Consider the following 24,237-nt stretch of genomic DNA (forward strand, 5'->3'; position numbering starts at 1 on the left):
TAATAATAATAATAATAATAATAATAATAATAATAATAATAATAATAATAATAATAATAATAATAATAATAATAATAATAATAATAATAATAATAATAATAATAATAATAATCAATCTTTATTATTTAATGTGCGCAGGAACAACAATGTGGTCTTCGTGCAGCAGCACAAATAAAAAAAAAAGAAACAAAATTGAAAATGCACAAACATGTTCATACACACAGAGAGAACACAAAAGAAGGAATAAATAATACATGAAATTAAACTGAGACGAAAAGTATCACGGAAAGTAAGCAATCAATGAGTAGCATCACTTATACACACAGTGAGAGAATTTTTGAGCACATCAGGAAAGGAAAAAAAAAAAAGAACGGTAGATAGAAGAGAAAAAACAACAACAACAACAAATAACTGACATTGATTATAGTAATATAGAGATATACATAAATTAACAACCATTGCAGGGGCAACAAGAACATCGTACTTAAAACACAGGCTAGAAATACAGAATAATACAATCAAGAAGTAGAATTGAACAAGGGACAGTAAGAATCGAATATAAAGTTTAAAGTTGCAATATAAGTAAGAAACGGATGAAAAGTAGTTCAAGATACAGACAGCATTGAACAGGAGAAAAAGCAAAAAGTGAAGTAAATACAATATTAAGGCTAGAAAGTGGGAGTTATATGTGATAAAGCACTATTTAGAATACAACGCTACGAACATCCAATATAAATGAACAGAGCGAGTTTTGGAAGATGTCAAGGTGAGGACAAAAAGAGTTAAATAACCACTGCATCCTGTCCAGATGGGAGTGGGAATGAAGAGGAGAAACCTGAAATGGTCTGAATTCCCTTATGCTCTTTCGCGGAACGCGCAGTAGGACGTACTCTAAGAGCTGAGGGCACATAATGTGGCCATGAAGGAGTTTGTACAGAAATATATCAAGTCTGATACGACGGCAGTGAAGAGGAGGAAGATTCAGTTGGGCTCTCCTGGTGGAGCGAGAGGGGGAAATTGCGCAAGGAAAGCGATAATGAAATATCCGTAAATTTTTTTTTTTGTACTCTGTCAACCTTGTCCAAGTTCGATTTGCAAGTGCCATTCCAAACAACCGACGCATACTCTAAGAGCGGCAAGCATATGGACAGGTACAGTTTTAGGAACGGAAGTGGAGTATGGAACTCTTTCGAAAGTCTGCAAACGAATACGAGTTTGCGCGAAGCCCGCTGAGCAAGGCGTTTAGTGTGAGAGAAGATGCTTAGGGTGCGGTCAAAAAGTACACCAAGGTCATTAATTTCATCAACCCTGTCCAACAGCACAGAATTCACAGAATAATGGTAGAGAAAGCTATGTGTTGTACGAGTAAAGGACGCAACCCTAGTTTTGGAAGAATTGAGGGTAAGTCGATTCTTCGCACACCATTTAGAAAAAGCAGATATGTCCGATTGCAACAACAAGCAATCTTGAAAAGAATGTATTACCTTGAATATTTTTATATCATCAGCATAAAGAAGAAACGAGGAGTCCTTTATCGCCTAGGAAACATCATTAATAAACACGGAGAAGAGAAGCGGGCCTAGTACTGAACCTTGAGGAATTCCACTCGTTGCAGGGTAAACGAAAGAAGTCTGTCCATTGACACTGACAAAGCAGAAGCGATCAAGGAGATAGTTGCGTAGGAGGGCTACGAGTGAGACTTCAACGCCAGAGAGTAGAAGGTTTTCAAGAAGTAGTGAGTGAGTAACAACGTCGAAAGCTTTGCTCATATCACAGTACACAGTGTCAACCTGACGCCTGTGAAGGACTGCTGCAGAGGCATACGTCATAAACGTGACTAGGTTGGTAGAAGTAGAGCGACCCGACATGAAGCCATGTTGATTCGGTACTATGATATGTTTGAGATGGAAGGAAAGTACGTTGTGCAAAGCTAACTCGAAAAGCTCAGAGGTTGCACATAGAACAGAAATCGGACGATAATTGGAAACATCAGATTTGTTTCCAGACTTGAAGACAGGAAACACGCATGCCATTTTCCACACGCGAGGAAAGGCAGCATTTTTTAAACAGTTATAAAATATGGCAGTCAGTACTGGTACAAAGATATAACTGAAGGCATTTATTATGGCGGCTGGAATGCCATCAGGTCCAGGCGACAAAGATGGTCTCAGATGCTTAAGACTCTCAGTTATCAACTCCTCGTCAAAGAGGATGCAATTATATAGTGCACCAAATGGGAGGCAAACGGAATCACAATGTGGATGTTTGTAAACGGAGGAAAAATGTTGTGCAAAACTGTCGGCAACATCCCGAATTTCCGAACCCTGAGAGTCAACTAAGCTGATACTTAAATCTGATTTAATGGAACGCTTGCGAACGTAACGCCAGAACTGACTAGGACGATTTGAGGCACTCCTCTCTAAAGACTCAAGATTGGAGTCGTAGTCCCGCTTGTACAAGCGTTTGCAAAGAGAACGCACACGGCGAAACTCATCTGCTCAATTGTGAAACCCAGGGCGTTTCGCTTTACGATGGGCCCGTTCCTTGAGTTTTAACGCCGTTATTAGTTCCGTTGAAAACCAGGAAGGGAACTTCCTACGCGTAGGATTATGCAAAGGTATGTACCGACGCATACAATCAAGAACTATTTTTGTAATAATAATAATAATAATAATAATAATAATAATAATAATAATAATAATAATAATAATAATAATAATAATAATAATAATAATAATAATAATAATAATAATAATAATAATAATAATAATAATAATAATAATAATAATAATAATAATAATAATAATAATAATAATCAATCAATCAATCTTTATTTAATGTGCGCAGGAACAACCATGTGGTCTTTGTGCTGCAGCACAAATAAAAAAAAAGAAACAAAAATGAAAAAGCACAAACATGTTTACACACACAGAGAGAACACAAAAAAAGAAATAAATAATACATGGAATGAAACTGAGACGAAAAGTATCACGGAAAGTAAGTAAACAATGAGTAACATCACTTATATACACAGTGAGAGAATTTTTGAGCACACCAGGAAAGAAAAAAAAACGAACGGTAGATAGAAGAGAAGAAAAACAACAACAAATAACTGACATTGATTATAGTAATATAGAAATATACATAAAATAAACAACCATTCCAGGCGCAACAAGTGCATGGTACTTAAAACACAGGCTAGAAATACAGAATAATACAATAAAGAAGTAAAATTGAACTAGGGACAGTAAGATTCGAATATAAAGTTTAAAGTTGAAATATAAGTAAGAAACGGATAAAAAGTAGTTCACGATACAGACAGCATTGAACAGGAGAAAAAGCAAAAAGTGAAGTAAATACAATTTAAGGCTAGAAAGTGGGAGTTATATGTGATAAAGTACTATTTAGAATACAACGCTACGAACATCCAATGTAAATGAACAGAACGAGTTTTGGAAGATGTCAAGGTGAGGACAAAAAGAGTTAAATAACCACTGCATCCTGTCCAGAGGGGAGTGGGAATGAAGAGGAGAAACCTGAAATGGTCTGAATTCCCTCATGCTCTTTCGCGGAACGCGCAGTAGGATGTACTCTAAGAGCTGAGGGCACATAATGTGGCCATGAAGGAGTTTGTACAGAAATATATCAAGTCTGATACGACGGCAGTGAAGAGAAGGAAGATTCAGTTGGGCGCTCCTGGTGGAGCGAGAGGGGGAAGTTGCGCAAGGAAAGCGATAATGAAATATCCGTAAAAATTTTTTTTCTACTCTGTCAACCTTGTCCAAGTTCGATTTGCAAGTGCCATTCCAAACAACCGACGCATACTCCAAGACAGGCAAGCATATGGACAGGTACAGTTTGAGGAACGGAAGTGGAGTATGGAACTCTCTCGAAAGTCTGCAAACGAATCCGAGTGTGCGCATAGCCCGCTGAGCAAGGCGTTTAGTGTGAGAGAAGATGCTTAGGGTGCGGTCAAAAAGTACACCAAGGTCATTAATTTCATCAACCCTATCCAACAGCACAGAATTCACAGAATAATGGTAGAGAAAGCTATGTGTTTTACGAGTAAAGGACGCAACCCTAGTTTTGGAAGAATTGAGGGTAAGTCGATTCATCGCACACCATTTAGAAAAAGCAGATATGTCCGATTGCAACAACAAGCAATCTTGAAAAGAATGTATTACCTTGAATATTTTTATATCATCAGCATAAAGAAGAAACGAGGAGTTCTTTATCGCCGAGGAAACATCATTGATAAAAACGGAGAAGAGAAGCGGGCCTAGTACTGAACCTTGAGGAACTCCACTCGATGCAGGGTAAACGAAAGAAGTCTGTCCATTGACACTGACAAAGCAGAAGCGATCAAGGAGATAGTTGCGTAGGAGGGCTACGAGTGAGACTTCAACGCCAGAGAGTAGAAGTTTTGCAAGAAGTAGTGAGTGAGTAACAACGTCGAAAGCTTTGCTCATATCACAATACACAGTGTCAACCTGACCCCTCTGAAGGACTGTTGCAGAGGCATACGTCATAAACGTGACTAGGTTGGTAGAAGTAGAGCGACCCGACATGAAGCCATGTTGATTCGGTACTATGACAAGTTTGAGATGGAAGGAAAGTATGCTGTGCAAAGCTAATTCGAAAAGCTTAGAGGTTGCACATAGAAGAGAAATCGGACGATAATTGGAAACATCCGATTTGTTTCCAGACTTGAAGACAGGAAACACGCGTGCCATTTTCCACACGCGAGGAAAGGCAGCATTTTTTAAACAGTTATTAAATATGGCAGTCAGTACTGGTACAAAGATATAACTGAAGGCTTTTATTATGGCAGCTGGAATGCCATCAGGTCCAGGCGACAAAGATGGTCTCAGACGCTTAAGACTCTCAGTTATCAACTCCTCGTCAAAGAGAATGGAATTAGATAGTGCACTAGATGGGAGGCAAACGGAATCACAATGTGGATCTTTGTAAACGGAGGAAAAATGTTGTGCAAAACTGTCGGCAACATCCCGAATTTCCGAACCCTGAGAGTCAACTAAGCTGATACTTAAATCTGATTTAATGGAACGCTTGCGAACGTAACGCCAGAACTGACTAGGACGATTTGAGGCACTCCTCTCTAAAGACTCAAGATAGGAGTCGTAGTCCCGCATGTATAAGCGTTTGCAAAGAGAACGCACACGGCGAAACTCATCTGCCCAATTGTGAAACCCAGGGCGTTTCGCTTTACGATGGGCCCGTTCCTTGAGTTTTAACGCCGTTATTAGTTCCCTTGAAAACCAGGAAGGGAACTTCCTACGCGTAGGAGTATGCAAAGGTATGTACCGACGCATACCATCAAGAACTATTTCTGTAAAGCGACTGACTTGTCCATCTGAATCATCAATGTCATTTAAAAGGGACCAGTCAACGGAAGAGAAGAAATTGAAAAGACCGACATATTCACCACGTGCATACGCGAAACGGGGCGAATTCATTACCCGATCTGAATTAGTAGAAGGTGAGGCAGAGACAGCAGTAGTAACTAGAAGCGGAGGGTGAAATTTGTCACAGCGAGTCAGCGGTATGTCTGAACTCGAGACTCGAACACTTTCAAAATTCGATAGACAGATGTCAAGAATATTACCACAGCAGTTTTCAGTAAAATTGTGTTGCTGCAAAGAGTTAAAGGCTATAAAATCAAGTAGAGAGTTACACTTACTTAATATGTAATGATTGTTGTGAGAAGAAATATGCGAGTTCCAGTTGATACCAGGGGTATTAAAATCACCTAAAATAAGAAGTTTGTGTTTGCTATGACGGGTTATAACATGTTCGATTGAGAGCAGAACATCATCATGGGCTGAAGGAGGTAGATTGGGAGGAATGCAGAAAGCTGCAAGTAAAAGTTTTTCATGTCGATTTAAAGTGAGCTCGAGCCACACACATTCTTCAATAGTTTCCAGATCGGAACGTCGAACGCACTTCACAAAACTGTCAATAGCAATGAGCACTCCACCTCCTCTTGATTTGGGACCTGTTTCAGGGCGGTCGCTACGAAAAACAGAGTAATTATTTGGAAAGAAATCATTGGAAGGAATATCACTTAACAGCCAGGTTTCGGTAACCACAACAGCGGTATAACAAGAGGACAAGACGCTAGAAAAAAATTCAGCTCCCTTAGTCTGAAGACTTCGGGCGTTTTGATAATAGATATCCAAATTAGGGGCCACTGCAATTTTGCGTCAGTTCAGAGGGATAAAGCATATTGTCGTAAAGCTTCCCACGAAAGTCCTTGTATATGCAACCCATCGGCCACATCGAAGGCTCAACAAGCTTACTGTAATAATAATAATAATAATAATAATAATAATAATAATAATAATAATAATAATAATAATAATAATAATAATAATAATAATAATAATAATAATAATAATAATAATAATAATAATAATAATAATAATAATAATAATAATAATAATAATAAGTTTATTCGAAGATGAGTCATGTACACAGAACATGCCCACGGGAAGAGGCAAAAGGAAGAAGCTGATGGCATACTTCCTCACAAATCACAAGCCTTTTGATATGATGTTGTTTACGCATGACACACTCCGTATCAACGGCATCTAAATGGTTCTAATACGCCTTAAATAAATCTTAATTACACCCTTCGCAGTTTCAACGCGTCTGCAGTGCCGCGACCCGAAAAAAATATATACCATGCGACAAATTTGCAACAGTTTCGCTTCCTACTCCATTCACTTAGAATACATTAGGTTGTCGGTCGAAAGATTAAAAATAAAAGCAATTTTTCAAGCTCGTACATTGCGCCATGATTTAGTGAAATCAAACTCGAGCGGGAACAAATGCTAGAGTACCATTAGAAGAACGCAGAGACATGACATGAATGAGCAAGCGGCATCGAGCGGCTCACTCGCGGGTTCGCAGCAACTTTCCGAGAACCTACTTAGGAATGCGAAAGGCTGTAGAACTTTCCCGTGAAGCATCGCGAATGTATATAAAAAACGCAAGCAGATAAGTGGCTAGCTTATCCGCGGCAATTGCTTGAAATATTTGTATTCAAACAGCATTTTCAGGCGATATTATGTAATGCTAAAGTATGCGTAACCTGAAGAAACTGTCAAAGAACCACCATTTAACTGGAACTCAAAGCTTCGCTACCGGGAAAAAATAAATAAATAAAAACTACCTATAATCTAGGTGGGAAATTTAATGGCAGCGTTTCATTTCATCCCCCCCCCCCCCCCCTCCCTTTCCTAAGAAAAGTGAAGATAAATGCATGAAGAAAAATGTCGCCGGTTGCGGGGTTCATGGTGAGCGACATAGATGAAGCAATATCTAACTGTTTATTTGCATAACGAGCCTTTGTACATCCACCCCACGAATACACTCCACGAAGCATGCAGAGTCGATCACTCTGTATCATCAGCGCCACAAATCTTTGCGATATGAGATAGCACTCGGCCTTATCCCTGAGGCTCCTATACATGACTTAGAAGCAAACGCTGTGAATTCTATATAGGAAAAAAACTGGTCATATGGCCACCGGCACGTGACTCTGCGCAGAAATTCTCAGGAACTGCGATGCACCTGCCACTAGACTTGTCTGTCCGCCTAGGGCTGCTATCCGCCTCTGCAGCTTATAATCTGAGTGGGACTCAGAACGCTATTTCACACGCACACAGCCGAGTGGCGTGTGCCATTGAGAGCTCCTGTTTGCGCTCCACTGACGCTCGGTTTGCTAATAATACGCAGGACGTGCGATTTGTTTTGTGATATGGTCAGAATTCTGTATATCTGCGGTGTAGAGCCTAAAAAAAGGCTCGTATAGCTTCTCATAACGGGGAAAAAAATTCAAATCACCACAAGGTGTCTGTAGTCAAGTTAGCCATTGAGACAGCTAGAAAAAAATTAATTATTTCTGTTTTACGCTAAAACGTCTTTCAGACATTCAATAGTTAAAATGACTCAACTTCCGGCGTGAAGATTGATGAATCATTCTGTGAAGCATTGACACAAGAGCCTGTTTTTAAACTTAGTGCTGGGCTTTGCCAAAACAATCAGTGTATCGTCTTTAGTACGTAACTGTATATTAAGTGCACGCCCACCTCCCCCTTGCAGGTGGTTCCCCTGCATAGTTCTTATTGCATGACAGTCTCATTTATGCTACGTTCTGGGTATCTGCTCGGAGCAAAAGTTTCCTGGGCGTCAATACTGACCATTTATTTGTTCTAAAATAAATAAATATGGGACGGAAAGAGAGAACAAGGATGAGCATGCTGCTGAGGTCATGTGTTTAATCGCGGACGCTCTTTAGTTGCAAAATGATACTCTCCTCCAGAAAGGTGGTCACCTAGAATCGATTACAGCCCTCAAGTGTCAAACCTTACATTCTATGCATGTTTCTATAAGCTCCCAGCTTTCGCTTTTGTAACCACGACAGGACATCAATAACGGCGCCTCCAAAGAACAATTCAATGAAACGGGACAAGCAGTCTCAGTTGAAACTGTTTTTTTTTTTTCCTTCCCGTCGTGACCCGAATGTTTATATGTCATACGCAGTGATGGACGCGATGGGGCGACCTCCTGCGGGCATGATGCAGGGGCGCCTGTCTGGTTACGGCGCCTACGACCAGTGCTTGGCAGTGAGGCACGACGAGGGGCTCTTTCAGGGCAAGTACTGTATGGTCCACTTCGCCCTTAACGCATCAGCGTTGACGCCCAGTCTAAAAAGACTCGTCAATAGATTCGCCAAGCATCTCGGATTTGAGGTGAGACGGCATAATTATTTGCATGTGCAATAAACCCGAATGCCATGTGTTCACTCACGGCAGTAATGGAAACCTTCTACGCGCGCTTGTGATTCTTCTTCTTTACAGAGTGCCGGTAACCTGACACGCATGATGGGCCAAGATTTTCTAACCGTGGCCAAGCTATACAAATTTGGAGTTTGCGTGCCCTCTCTGTGCGAACCAGAAGATTTGCAGGTCATTATTAATCATTGTAAGGACATATTTTTCTCTCAATGACTCCGAGCAGTATTCTTCGGTGTAGTACAAGGCGGTCAAAATTAAGGTTTACAAATTTCCTAAATTAAGCGTCTGAAGGTACGTAAAATCCACCTCCCTACACACGTTAAGTGGCAAGGTGGACGCAAAGTGAGTTGTTAGTAATTGTCACCTTATGTCACTCAATTAAATGAAGCCATAATGAATTTTAGTAACTGCTGCGATTTGGCATCCTTACACTGGAAACTTACAGGCAGTTGCATTCCTATGCAATTCCTTAAGATAGAAAATTGCGAGGACACTTGAGCTCCGCCTACAAGGCTATGAAGCGAAAGCGTTACCTACTCTCATACTCCCGTTTGCTCGCGTTTCTTCACGCCTATCCACTTTGCAACTAGCTTAATTACTAATTTTCTAATTTGTACCTCTATTAACTACAAATACTCGTTGGCATACAGTTCAAAGATACCACATTATGTAAAAGACCACATGACTTAGATATAACTCCCCGCTTTAGCCAAGCCGTACAGATCTGCCTGTGTGGCATAGAGCCAGCGTGCGTAAGTCGGGATCCAAGGTCCTGAAAGTCTGCATTCCAGTCTCATCCTTTCACCTGAAAAGAGAAATCCGAAGACCCAATACAAGTCCGAAGGCCAGTACGAAGGCCAGTCCGAAGACCAGTTAGTGCCATGCCATGCCACCTGCCAACTACCACCTGCCAGGCCCATGCCCTTGAACTTTCGCTCACACCCCCGACGCCGACGACACATTTTCTGGAGAACGGGGCCTTGAACGCTGCGGCCTTAAACTTCTTATAGAACGGAGAACGGGGATCTTCCGAGTTATCTGCCTTTCCAAATTTTCTGCTGGATCCGCATAGTTTTAAAATTCTCTCCTATGATGCGGTGTCTCGTCTGCGAACGGCGTAGAGCGATAGATGTAGTTGAGAACTGTTTCCTTGTTACCTTCGGCTTACAAAATGAAAGAAACGCCCGAAGGCATCACCACTTTGCGCGTGGAAGTATGAGAAATCAGAGAAAACTTTGGGGCGACAACTCGCATTGCACGTGCTCCTGGAGAGTTTTAAGAAATCGAGTAGCCTTGAAATGCAACCGCTTCTATGTTTATAATACACGCTTCTACGCTATCCGTGGTAGCTAAGAATCTAATTACTACATTTTTAATAATTAGGCACTTGGAAGTAACATTTACCATCACACTTTGTGCCCCCCTCCCCCTGGCCGGATGACTTATACAGGGAAGTGGATTTCACGTACTTATAGGCACCTAATCTCTCAAAATTAATTTTGATCACCATGTAGTGCCTTCATCAAACGTCAACATTGAGTTTTGCGGCCTAAAACATAAAAATAATAGGTGACTAGGGCCTCCTCGACGCGTAATTCCGTCTCCTCAACGGTAGGGTCCCGCAACTTCTTTCTCCTCACTAGTTGCTTCTCAGCGAGTTAAACGGCGATTGTTACCGAAAGACGTCTGTGAACGCAACCTAAAGGTAACATACACTCACTAAAGGCCGAAAATGGTTGCGGTGAAGGTAATTGAATAGTGTCAGCGTTGTCATGCTTTCACTTCATGGCTCTGTTCACGGCTGATTTTGCTGCTATTAAGAAATAAAAACATCACATAATGCGACCGAAAGGGGAACACACCCCAGGCGAGATCTTAGTAGCTTAATTTAACATTGCAATTTAAAATAAATTAGAAAAGAGGTTGCACGACTGAAAAAAAGAAGAAAAAAAGTTCCACTTGCAGGATTCGAACCGATGTTTTATTTGCTCAGTGGCAGGTAGGTAGTGTCAATCCATTGCGTCACTAAAGCAACGAGTGGATATCCTTTAAATGCGCTGTTCTTCATTTTTACATTATTTCCGCTATCTGTCGTAAGGTGACGCCGCTCAGAGGACCCTACTGTTGAGAGAACGGAATCACGCCTCCTCGACTTACCGAACTTCATGTGAGGTAAACTAAAAATTATTATCATTTTTTTTAACTGTTTCTTTCCAAGTTCCAGATTTTAGAACGCAAATACGCCTTCCCAAAAGAATTTCCCTGTGCAAAGAACAACTGTTTCGGTGTGAGAAAAAGGCATGTCCATCAAAATGAAGACTACATTTAAAAATAGCGCTTTTCAGCATGATAACGAGGCGAAGCCTTAATCGATCAAATCTTTGCTGCTCATGATGGTAATATGTGTGCACTGCCATAATGTATATAGTTCACATGCTGCACCGAATAAGAGAACTTATATTTAGAGGCTATGGCAGAGAAGAGCAAATGTGAGACTAAGAATAAATATATTCCGAAAATCGCTACTGAACTGCATTATGGATAGAGGACATTTGTCGACACGAAAATACACTAAGAAGGTCTTTTTTTTCTTTTTTTTTTCTAGGAAGACGATTAGGTTTCCTGTGCGAGTAACGTTGCACATTTCACCAGTCAGTGACCGTGGCACATGTAATATGTGATAGTGCAAGAGTCATAATTCATAGCACATATTTTTTTTTTCTCGGCTTGAATTTTTGCTTTATATGACAGATATTTGTTGCCGAGGTTCTGTACAGTTGGCTCATCATATTCCTCATTTTGTCTTTAATTACAGTGACAAAAGGCTTTGACCTACACCTGGAAGCTAGGTGGTGTGCCACCGACGAACCGGTAAAGCTCGATCAACGCCAAACGCTGATTTTGTAAGTGACGCTAACACAGCATTGTCAACATTCATGGAGCATCGCTCACAGAAGTCTAATCTGAAAATTCTGAAGGAAATGTGGCATCATATGCGGCTTGCAGTGAAAACTTCTTAACAGAAGGGCCCCGTATGGTTAGGCCCTTGCCAACAGCAATGCCTTTAAGTACCTTTGTTTAACTTAAGTTTTCTCCATGAATCTACCGCTTTTGTACACTTATAGAGGCTTTGTTTTGTTACTCGTACGTAATTCGCGAAGGGCGCCAAAGAAATAGGCGCGGAGGAGAGAAGGGAGTGAAGTACGCGCGAGGCAGCATTTTTTGAGCAGTGCTCGTTTCTCTCGTGCGTGTCTACTTGCTATAGGTTCACAATTTCTTGCACTTCTTCTCATCCTAGTAAAATAAGACCAACTCAGTGAACAGAAGAAACGCATGCACTTCTCCTCTGTTGAGCACACTGCGTAGTCGAACGTCGGGCAGAGCTTGGTCTAGTGTTCACGGCTATTTGGTTAAACCACGCGCTTAGCAAGTCGGGAGTTCATTTACTAAAGTAATAAATAATTAGAATACAGGCAATAAAAGAGCTTCATGAATGCTGGACGCTTCCACCTGCATGTTCATCGGATGATTTAGCTGTCGTCCTATTACTAGCAAATTCAACCAATACACAACATAATGCGGGCTACTTTCCTACTATTGCTTAGTTGTTCTAAACTTAAGCATCCATGCCTCATAGTGGGGAGTCGTTGTGGAAAAATGAAGAAAGATGCCAACTGTCTGCAACATAGGAAAAGAAGACAAGCAAAATATCAGGAGTAAAGAATGAGGTGTTTGCATGGGGTGTTATGGCAATGTTACAAGAATGAGTTGCTCCCTTGATGTTTCCTTCGATGCATAATGTTTCTTTTTTTCATTACTACTTAGGTGCATATTTGGCGTGTGGGTGTCCTTCATTCTCTTCGGCACGGCCTACGATTTCTACAAAGCAATGTTGTGGGGTGACGAGTATACAGACTCGGCCAAGACCTTTGCAGGTTTGTGACAGTTCGCTAAAAAAAAAAAAAAAAAAAAAAAAAAAAACAACTCTAAAGCAAGTCTCAAGTGGCAATATGTCACATAGTTTTGAAGCTTGTGTATCTGTTGAACTTTTCTCGGTCCGAGTGACCTGTATGGTATTGTCTTCTGGAAACAAGGCTCAAAATATCTTGGAGATTATGAAAGCATCGCAAGTTAAGATGAAACAAGAAAAACATCCCAAACGAACAGAGAGCTGCGCCAGTGTAAAAAACGCCGCATTCCTGACAAGCACGGACACTGTCCGACAGGACTAAACATTACCACGCTTTAGAAGAGGCTCAGTCGAATCAAGTTAATGTATTTTGGAACTGTGAGCTAAAAAAAAAAAAAAAGAGCACAAAATTGAGAAAAAGCACTAGAACAACGATGGCTCTTTTCAGCGTGTAAACGTATGAGTTTCCTTGAAAAATAGGGTCTAAATATTTGAAAGCCTTACGGAAGTTCATCTCTGCTTTCTCGTTCTTTAAATTTTGCAGCATACCAACTAGTACATACCTGTGGCCTGACGAATGTTCGAGTTTTCAGCTGCATTGGAATGCAGTGATTGTATTTGAACACAGAGATTAGAAGGCCGCCACGAAGCTTAACATCACGGCCTCTTTCAAAATGCTGTGCATGCTGAAACTTTTTTTTTATTTTGCTCACGCGCACTACAAAATTCCACATAATCACTGATATCAAATAAGCGTCTATTTTGTGTGTGTGTGTGTGTGTGTGTGTGTGTGTGTGTGTGTGTGTGTGTGTGTGTGTGTGTGTGTGTGTGTGTGTGTGTGTGTGTGTGTGTGTGTGTGTGTGTGTGTGTGTGTGTGTGTGTGTGTGTGTGTGTGTGTGTGTGTGTGTGTGTGTGTGTGTGTGTGTGTGTGTGTGTGTGTGTGTGTGTGTGTGTGTGTGTGTGTGTGTGTGTGTGTGTGTGTGTGTGTGTGTGTGTGTGTGTGTGTGTGTGTGTGTGTGTGTGTGTGTGTGTGTGTGTGTGTGTGTGTGTGTGTGTGTGTGTGTGTGTGTGTGTGTGTGTGTGTGTGTGTGTGTGTGTGTGTGTGTGGTCGGTCGGTTGGTTGGTTTGTGGGGTCTAACGTCCCAAAGCGACTCAGGCTATCAGACACGCGGTAGTGGAGGACTCCGGAATTTCGACTACCTGGGATTCTTTAACGTGCACTGACATCGCACAGCACACGGGTACCTTGCTTTTCGCCTGCATCGAAAAGCGGCCGCTGAGGCCGGGATTCGATCCCGCGTCCTTGGGCACAGTAGTCGAGCGCCGTAGCCACGGCACCACCTCGGTGTGCGTGTGTGTGTGTGTGTGTGTGTGTGCGTGTGTGTGTACGTGCGTGTCTGTGTGTGCGCGTGTGTGTGTGTGTGAGTGTGTGTATTTGTGTGTGTGTGTGAATAAAAAACAGTTCGAAGGAAAAGTACACTATGAAAAGAAAGAGAAAAAATCGGTGATGGCTTAGCTTGGTTAAGCCTGAATATCAGAAGAGAAAAGTTTCGGCGATGTCATGGCTTAGCTCGTGGTTCCTTGACGTGGTTGTGGCTTACCTTGGCGTTCACGGTTGCACCTTATAGATATTCCATGGCTTATCATCACGGTGAAACATTGATTAGAGCCGTACATCACGTAAGATAAGGGCGCGGCACCAGCTAAAGGTCAACCGGCGGAGTCACGGCGGAGGTTGCGGCGGCAGCGGCGGCTCCGACCACCTGCGCCTCTCCTGTGACGTTACGTTGTTTGCGCATGCGCAGCTGTGGCTTTTTCTAACGACGAAGCACACGCGAGATTCGAAGTTCAAAAGCTTCAAAAGCCTCACGTATTTGTAACAAAAGCATATATTCGTACAGTGCCTTTCGTATTGCATTCAGATTGCAAGTATGCCTCGTGCAATCAAAAGAAAGCCTAGTTCAAGTTACTCTCGGTGTGATCGTGGGGTGCAAAAGTGTCGTCATGTATAAAAGCGCTGTGGAAGGGTTACGCTCATCTGCGTAATTGTTTTCGCCACTATGCATGTTCACTCGAAATGTGGACTTACAAACAGAATGGTTGCCCCACCGCGGTGATGCAGTGGTTATGATGCCCGACAACTGTGCCGGAGTTCCCAACCGCTGGCTGCTGCGTTTCGATGAAGGCGAAACGAAGAGGTGTACGTGTGCTGTGCGATGTCAGCGCACGTTAAAGATTCCCAGGTGGTCAAAATTACTCCGTATCCCTCCACAGCAGCTCATCTTTTTCTCTTTCCACTTTCACTCCCACCTCCCTCTCTTCCTTTACGGCGCGGTGCAGGTGTCCACAGAAACAAGTGTGACAGATACTGCGCCTTTTCTTTCCTCTGAAACATTTATTATAAAACAGAATGGGAAGCACAATCCCGAGTGCAGGGCATAATCCGCAGTGGCGAGCCCCTACACAACCATAAGTGTGGAGTACAGGTAGATTAAATATGTACTAGCCGTGCTCCAGGGCGAAACCTTGCAATAGACGATCTACTCTGTCGAGTAAAATCAAAATGAAGATACAGAATATTGCTTAGGTGAGCTAGCGAGACACTAAAAAGGATTAGCTGGAAAACGTGTATGTTGCTGAACTGCAAAGATTGACTGGCAGGAGGGTTCGAAGAAACACTAAATTCAAAGCTTTGGAAAATACTTAAATACGTTAGAGTGCTGAAAACGTCAGATTATTCTACGTGTCGCTGCTAAGGTTTCACTTCCACACATATGTGCTGGATTCAGGCAGATTTACGGAATTTATAAAGTGAACTTTAATCTATTCACCATTTGTTTCCAGAATGTCACAGGACAAAAGACAGAAAAGCTTTTCAAAATGTTTCGTTTTGTGTTTCGGTGCGTTGACCGCCGTTTACCTTATGCCCTCGGTTTTTCTTCGATTAACGGACATTAGTAGTATCTTAGCCCGCGTTATGCTTTGCTCCGGCTGTTTCTCCTTATGTATGGATGAATGCGATAATACCGCCGGTGTTCTCTCGTGTTTTTCTTTGCGCTTGTCTCAGTATTTCTGCTGCTTTCATCTATACTTTTATCTATTTTACGAATCAAACTGCTCTTGCCAGTGTCCTGTGCCCTGTTCCGACTTCACATCTTTGTGCTAAAATGCGATTTGGGAAGTCAAAAATGGTCTGAAAAATGAGTACATTTCTCTTCTTTTTTTTTTTTTTTTTTAACGTAGGCGGGGGCTGATTTGACAACGGTGAAGCTGCTGCTTTTCTTTCACGGCGCAGTGATCGAGGTAGATCATGCCGCAAGCAGGAAGAAGCAACGACACGCGTGACGCACCTGTGATATTCAGAAGCCAAATTTGCATTTCCAACTTGGGAAGTCTATTGCTTTTCCCATAAAGGGTAGCTGAGGGCCTATGCAGTACATTCAAAAGCTATTTGAGGTACACAATAAGTAAGCCTGCCTCTACAAGCACGAAATTCTTAGAAATGACTGGCTAAGCTTTGTTCGGTTGAGTTCAGTTTTAGTTTATTTTCAAGTTTTGCTGAAAGGTTTCCTGCAGAAAAGCTGCTAGAGCTGCTTGACTAAGTCCAGCAAACCGTTGCAAGGCATGGCGTACACAGCAAACATGTCAACAAAAATATAACAATGAAATAATGCAAACATAATGAAAAACTCGCAATATACAACAGAAAAGAAACATCACAAAGACTCGCGTATAAAAACATTTTTCACACAAAAGTTACAGAGCTGTAAGGTAAATAAGAGAAAATAGAAGATTGATATATTAATGCAAATCAACTAAATAAGAGAACTGTACAGCCATCTGCACAAAGATAACACAATACATACGGAAATAATGCATAGATAAACTAATCAAAGCTACATATATTCATTTCATAATTAAAAAAAATCGCTCACTCATACGTTAATCAGTTTTCGCGGCGGCACGCAATAATGTCAACACTATCACAGCTGGAACGAACAGCTCATTACCTTTTCTTTCTTTCTTTCTTTCTTTCTTTCTTTCTTTCTTTCTTTCTTTCTTTCTTTCTTTCTTTCTTTCTTTCTTTCTTTCTTTCTTTCTTTCTTTCTTTCTTTCTTTCTTTCTTTCTTTCTTTCTTTCTTTCTTTCTTTCTTTCTTTCTTTCTTTCTTTCTTTCTTTCTTTCTTTCTTTCTTTCTTTCTTTCTTTTTGCTGCATGCAAAAACTCTGTAGTATGCTAATCGAATAAGTTCTGCACCGCCACATGCTCTGCAGATTACGTGTCCAGAGCGGTTCGAGCTTTCTCCCTACGAAGAGCCACAAAGAAGCTCATCCAGATGCCAAACTGGGGAGACTACTCCAACGAGCTGGGATTCGTGCACGGAATTCGTGTGCTCTCCGCCACCTGGGTTATTTTGGGTCACAGTCACCTCATTAGAGACCCTTACAACAACTGTGAGTATGACGTGGCAAAAACGAAAATATCGCGTGGGAAAGCCCCCCCCCCCCCCCCCCTCGCATTCCTTGTTTCCTTTCAGACTGTTCGCGAAATGAAAGAACTGTATAGTTTACAAGCGTCGATATAATAGCCTATGGTTATTGCTGCGCGTGAATTCTATTCTTTTGTGCAAGCGAAAAAAAAAAAAAGATTTTAAATGGATATTGATGCATGATATACCCTGCAATTCTGCTTTCTGGAAGAAACGCAGGCAAAGATTATTGACGCGCCCGTCTGCATGTAAAGAGGAACGCAAGGCGTAAACTCTCTAGCAGATTCGCTTAACATATTTTATATTATCTGTGTGACTGCTGTATTTTGAAATAAATTGATCACTATTCTGTTCAGAAAGTGCTTAATCTCAGTACTTTTAGCGCGCAACTGGTACCACGACAGACCTTAATTCATATCTTGTACATTCTTTCTGTACATTCTTCTCTCCTTCCCCTTCCCCAGTGCAGAGTAGCAGGCCAAATTTGAATTATTCGGGCCGACATGTCTGCCTTTTCCTTTCAATAAATCCATCTATCTATCTATTGTACATTATTTTTTCATTTGTTTTTTTCTTTCCTTAGCAAATTTCGTGGGCTTCTTTACAAGAATTCGCGAGGACTTCCTCTTCACCGTCCAGGCAAACTCGTTCATGGCAGTGGAGACATTCCTTGTGATTACGTGAGCTTCTTTACATCAAAATGCTCAAGGGCTTCGATAATTCTTTTGTTCACTGGCTTTTCAATTTTTTCCTAATATGGAGCGTTCGTCACAGTTCTGCCGTAAAATATTAGAGGGCCTCTTAGACGTCTCTTAAGAGGACAATGGCAAAAGCCTACCATTCCTCTCCTATCATTTGCCTCTCATCGTTTGCTTCTTATTGGCGTTCGTTGCAATGCTACATATAATTATAATTGGTTTACAGGAAAGGGAAGGCACTGTATCTCTCACACTTTCTCCGGCAAGTGGGAGTTTAAACTGTACACAATCGCTCCTGCCGCGTGGTTTTTCTTGGCGCGCGTTCAAGAGTAGGGTTGCAGATGGCAGGGACGCTAGACAAGAACTAATCTCGTGGAATCTCGAGGAATTTGCAGATTTCGCGACCTAATTTTGCGCACAACTCTAGAGCACGGAATTTCGTTCTGTAAGCCTAGAAAGGCTTACGCCTTAAAAATAGCACGCATGGTGAGGAACATTGGCCTGTGAACGTGCATTGTCAGACGAGAGCTTCGTGGGTAGAAACTTCTCCGGAAGCGTGACAACCATCCGTTTCATATAACCTTGGGTTTTGCAGTGGATTCCTCTCGGGATACTTGGTGAGCAAGGCCCCGCGTGCAAATCTGTCGCCGATAATGGTCATCTTCATTGCGCTGTTCAGGCGTTACATACGGTAAGTGTCTGCATGCACGAATCTTTGTTCTCTTCTTATACGTACGCTGATTGCTTCATCCAAAGAAAGTCCGTGAAGAAAGCTCGCTCAGTTCCTTGCGCACTTTGAAAAATCTCCTCTGCGGGGCGGACTTGGAATAGGAAAATAATTGCCCCTGGTGGCTACCTGAGCGGAAGCGTACAATGTGTTTCACCTCATTTTGTTAGTTACATTTAAATATAGTTTTCTTAGCTTTTATTAAAAGGTCTTTCATCGAGTAATTTTCTATCACCGGTGCTATAAGTGAAATGTAATGGTTGCATTCCCACCTATTAAAACCGGACCCGCTATTCATCTTGAGATTTGTCGCTTGCCATCGTTGATATCGGTGCGACTTTTGGAATTTTCGGAAATGCAACTGTCGTAGGTGATACAGGTAAAATTTGGAGAAAAAGAATGCATTTCTAGGGAATGTTATGTATGTGTTAGGTTAGGGCACCCGGTGAGGATCCATACCACGTGCTTTTGCCCGTAGCATGCGTCACCACAGTACGTAGTCTGGCCGTGGAGCATCAGTGGAGACGGAGTACGAGGGAACAAGTTTGGAAAAGCGGGCTGAAAGACGCAGCTGGAGTTTCGTCGAGTTTAAGCTTTTACAGTCCCTCAATAAGCCTTAGGACAAAAAAAAAAAGGAAAAGTTGGGAGGTTAACCAATAAATGGAACCGGTTTGCTACCCTGCACTGGGTGAAAAGGGATGAACTGATATAACGGGGAAGGAGAAAAAGGGAGTAAAAGGGGCAAAGGTAGTCACTAAGCGAACACGCACTGTAAAAGCGTGTCGTGTAGGCCCGATTCTGTCAGGAAAGGAACGGGTGCCTAACAGGCCTTCACCGCAGATGATCGCCGCTGCTACTGTCCGGGGATATTTTTCTCCATCTGCAGCATGCGTCTAGACCCTCTGGTGCGCGCCATAGCGATCGTGTCTCGGCGCCGTACTTGGGACACTCACAAAGAATATGGGAAATGGTTTCCAGATGTCGCTCGCCAAATTATCAGCAATGCCGACAACAAAGAAAAAGTGGTTTATGAAGGCAAAACCAAACCACAGGCTTCACGGCAACAAGCCTCAGCTTGTTTCACAGCAATAGGGCAGCCTGTCTGCCCCATTCAAGAAACCCCCCCAAATGCACCCCTGACAGTTTGTTTTGGGCCAAATTATCCCAACGTTTATTCATGATTCGCATCAGCAGCATCAGCTTCAGTACTAACGTCAATGACTGCAGGATCACCGTTTTTAAGAAACTTGTAGCACACCGCCTGGCCCTGGTAAATCGCCCTTGCGGCTACGTGACATTCTGCTGCGAGAGAAGCAACAATAACTTGCAAACATCGCATCTGCGTCATCGACGTTGGCAGGAAAACTGCGAATAAACGTTGTGATGTCCATAGCCTACTGGCAAGCGCGCATTTAAGGGTGTTTCACGGTAAGGTTGTCTTATTCTTATGAAAACAGTTTAGCCTTGTTGTGAGTCTCATTGGCTTAGCCAGCAGTATCCTAACGCGTTAGCGTTAAGCGCCCCGTTTGACAGAAAATACGGCGCGTCGTCACGGCGTCGTTGCCGGCGTCGGCGTTGTGGGCGAAAAATCACGAGCATGGCTCTGGCAGCTTACATGACTGCGCACTGATTGGATGTAGGGTTGCCGCACGTTACATTTGGCAGGAGCTGCTGACTAGGGCCTCTCCTTTAATATGGGAGGGTCACGTCAGAATCAGCCTGCCGGGACCCTTGCGTTATCGTGTCATGCCCTTAAAGGCGGGACTTAAGTGTCCTCCATAATTTTTATCGCTCGCCAAGGTTTATTAATTCGCAGGAACTGATTAGCTAAATTTTCAAACATTTTGTTTACGAATGCAGTATGAATTCAGAAGTTATATACATTGACTTATTAAGAAGCAGCTGGCATCCGTGTTGCACCGAGGAACCATTTACACAGCTTTATTTGCTAGTCTTAAAAGAGAGCTGCGGAATGGCCAGCTGTTAACGCGTATCTCTCGCCCAGCGCGAACGCTAATCTCTGTTTGGGAGAGCACTCCAAAAGAAAAGTCAGGCACTGTTCTCTGGGGTGCGTCTTAGGACGTTGGAGTAGCACCGCTGTCATGTGGATGTTTTTTTTCCTTTTTGTTTTGCCGGTTCTCTTCTACGTCTGTACAAATACAGAAGCGTAGAGTATAGCTTTGCGGCAGTATTTCTGTCACCTGTTTTTTTAAGACGATATACAGCTTTTTGCACTGACATTGCTCCCGAAGCGAGTAATGAAACAGTTAGCTAATGAGTGTTTATGCTTTAATTAAAGCTTCAGGATCAAGGAAATTAGACCGCCGATTTGGATCTAAGCCGAAAACCGAACAGCCAATTGTGGCACCACGCGCCTCTGACATGCGCTGTCTTTAATTTCTTCTACAAGTGTGTTTCAGCGCGTATCGACGCTGTCTCGCAGGTTCATCGTGCCGATGATGGCTGTACTGGGATTTATGTACCTCATTCCGGCAATTGTGGACGGACCGGCCCTGAGAGACTGGTGGCATTTTTTCGAAAGGCCCTGCACCAAGAATTGGTGGAAAATCTTGACGATGACTGAAAACTACCTCGATGGCTTCAAAGATGTGGTGAGGCTGGAGCGAAGCTCTTGCATTTCATCCACATCTCGTAGGGGTCAGGAGTTAACGAAAGAAGACGGCTCCTGTGGGGAATGCGATGGGCTTCTTCAAGGCCTTTAGGGACGCTTCCTAGCAAACGCGACACTTCAGATTAATGAAGTTGTTATTGCGGAGTCACGGCCCGCTATCGACGTTGTGTTATGGCTGTGCTTATCACATCGATTATAAAACTGATCAATTGAATTGGAAGAGAGAAGGCGGCTAAGGCGAACATCTAACTGTAGGCCTGACGCTTATGAAAAGGTTTGATGTAGCAGACAACTTGCTTTTACGATTACGATGAACTCCTATTCATAGCGCCACGATCATGGTTGGGCCACACGCTCTCGCAGATGCCAAGGGTAAGAATATTTTGGTTGGTATTTTGGTTTATAGGGTCCAACGTCCCAAAGTGACTCTGGCTATGAGAGACGCCGTACTGGAGGACTCCAGAAATTTCGGTCACCTGGGGTTCTTTAACGTGCGCTGAACACCAGAGCTTTGCGTTCCGCCTCCATCGAAAAGCGGCCACCGCGGACAGGATTCGATACCGCCTCCTTGGGTTCTCCGTGGCAGGGCGAGGAAAATATTTCCAAAGCGCAGTGTTTTATCACAAAAGTTTATCAGTCGAATTATATTCGGCCTGGAGGAACACGAAATACCCAGAAATTCGTGACCCTTTTTGGGAGAAAGTTCCTTAAAGTAATATTTTTCACATAGTGCTTTACTTCACGATAACAATCAGTATATCAGCAAATTATTCCTTTGCAGGCTCTCTAGTTCTCTGTCATTACTTTTCAAAAACTCAGCCCATTATATTTCTATGGTGGTTTTACCCATTCGGCGCAAGGGCACGAAAAAAAAAATTAAAATGTATATTTGCGAGGTATCGAAGGCGGAGCACCATTTCGCAAGCCGAACCCCCATTTCGACAAAGGGACTTGTCTTCGACTAATAGACCATAGACGTCGATGTGTACACGACCGTAACTTATGATATCTCATAGTTTTTTCACAATCAAAACAAGTTCCAGAATTCTGGACCTAAAAGTTTAGTCATTATTTTTTTTTTCTTCCTAACGATAGTGTATCATGCACTCATGCACTTATTAAGCACACACAGCACCGCCATTTGCGTCGCTGTTGTATTGCATGGTAACCGAAAACTCCCTGACTCACATGCGGTAAAATGTTATATTGCTTGTGCGCCAGATACATAAGTGGTACGCGGACAAGGCACTGAACCCTCTCTAGAAAGTGCGGCCACCACAGTCTGTGCTAACACGAATCACCTCATAAGTCTATAAATGATCCTCGAATGCGCTTCCTAATAAGGGCAAAATAAGTCCCCGAACCCATGTGGGAATATTTTCGCCTCTAAAAATACAAAATAGTAGAGGTTCGTAACGGAAATACTTGCAGTTGCCGTTGGGAAGAGATTTTACGGGCTAAATCAGAGGGCATGTCAGTTCACGATGAATACTAAAATATCGCTTAGAACGTTCTCTCATTGCTAGCCACACGAGCTCCGCTTGTGTTGGAGTATGACTTAACCCTCATTATCAACAGCGTGTATTCCGTCATTCTAAGGGTGAACACATACGCTGGGCCTTGGGTAGCCCATCCCGGCTCTTTTAGGGTATAGTAATTAATCCGTGTTGGATCCTGTTCATTTTGATCGTAAGGAGGTTTGGGACTGGAAGCGTAGACGGCAGCGAAACGGAATGCGGTACAGCTACCGCTGTCAGTTCTTCGTCTCAACAGTGAATGAAAAGTGTGGAATAGTTGTTGAGACGTGCAGACCTTAGAGCATTCAGCACACTGAAAAAAAAAAAATGAAATCCATTCATTCTTCTCACTTGGCCGTCAGGTACTTTGTGTACCGTATAAAGTTTTTGCCATTTTGACGCAGTGCCTGCCGCACTACTGGTACATCGCAGTGGATTTCCAGTTGGCAATCGTTACGACAGTGATCCTTGCTGTAATAACGCCCAGGTAGGAGTTGCAGACTTGTCACCTAATGTGTTCTGTCTGAGTTAATTTCGTGCCTTGCTTTCTATTTTTATTTTGTCCTCACTAAATTGTTCGTTTTTGCTGTTACTGATGCTTATGCCACGATTATTTGTTCAAGGAAATGAAGCTTTCGTCAGGGGCAAAAGATTTCCTAGATACCTATATATAACACCGTGCTGATAATTCTGCTTATTGCCGTTTTATGTGGTGTTCATTGTCGTTTAGCTTCAGCCTGAATTAATTCAACCAAATTTAAACCCTTGTTCTATAGGTCTCTACATTCAAGTGATATACACATTTATATTTCTGATATTTCCGGATCCACACAGCTCAAATGGCGTTGAAAAGGACGAATAAATTTATTTCAGATCGGAGAAAGATGTGACCAACTGCAGTAAATCTAATACGCACTCTTCCTGCATGTTGACCGATGCAGGTGGCCAAACGCTTCGCTTTGGTTGATGAGCATCATCGCAGGCGCCACTTGTCTGGCAACAGGAATCCGAGTTTACGTTAAGAATGCATTGCCATTCAACCTCGTCATCACAACAGACATCAGGTAAGCTATCTGGCGCATGCCGAGAATAGTATGAGTCGTGGCTGCCTTTTTTCTGGTCTCACACGTATTGTTACTGACTGCCTTTTTTTTTGTGAGACTTTCTTGCCCTCAACGACACAGCTGCACCATGCGCAACTGTAAAAGCCGCGCACATATATTTCTTTATGATGCAATATCCTTTCAGGTGTCCTAAGTCCCTGGTCATTAACCCTGAGTTTTCTTTGCATCACGGGGCGAAGAGTAGAAGCTTTGAAGTTCTTTTCTCGCTGTTGCTGAAAAGCTAAGAGCTACCACGGCGCGCCGGTTTCAATGTGTGTAGAGCGCCCATCCCTGGTTGATAGCGCGTCATCGTGTTGAGTGTTCGGCTCCTTTCTTTGTT

At 42.6% G+C, this 24,237-nt stretch overlaps 1 protein-coding gene across 1 annotated transcript in view; it reads left to right on the forward strand.

Moving 5' to 3' along the window:
• The window catches only part of LOC146202461 (nose resistant to fluoxetine protein 6-like), a 35,712-nt gene that overhangs the window by 7,059 nt on the left and 4,416 nt on the right, over positions 1–24,237 (forward strand). Inside the window, exons 2-11 of the mRNA XM_084601394.1 lie at positions 8,569–8,777; positions 8,886–9,009; positions 11,638–11,725; positions 12,648–12,757; positions 17,006–17,185; positions 17,804–17,900; positions 18,514–18,609; positions 21,089–21,257; positions 23,199–23,281; positions 23,736–23,858. Of these exons, the coding sequence (XP_084457520.1) occupies positions 8,569–8,777; positions 8,886–9,009; positions 11,638–11,725; positions 12,648–12,757; positions 17,006–17,185; positions 17,804–17,900; positions 18,514–18,609; positions 21,089–21,257; positions 23,199–23,281; positions 23,736–23,858 (1,279 nt within the window). The remainder of the gene's footprint in view (positions 1–8,568; positions 8,778–8,885; positions 9,010–11,637; positions 11,726–12,647; positions 12,758–17,005; positions 17,186–17,803; positions 17,901–18,513; positions 18,610–21,088; positions 21,258–23,198; positions 23,282–23,735; positions 23,859–24,237) is intronic.

This window comes from Amblyomma maculatum, chromosome 1 (genome assembly GCF_055883805.1).
Source record: "Amblyomma maculatum isolate TAMU_Amacu chromosome 1, ASM5588380v1, whole genome shotgun sequence".
Taxonomy (NCBI): Eukaryota; Metazoa; Arthropoda; class Arachnida; order Ixodida; family Ixodidae; genus Amblyomma; species Amblyomma maculatum.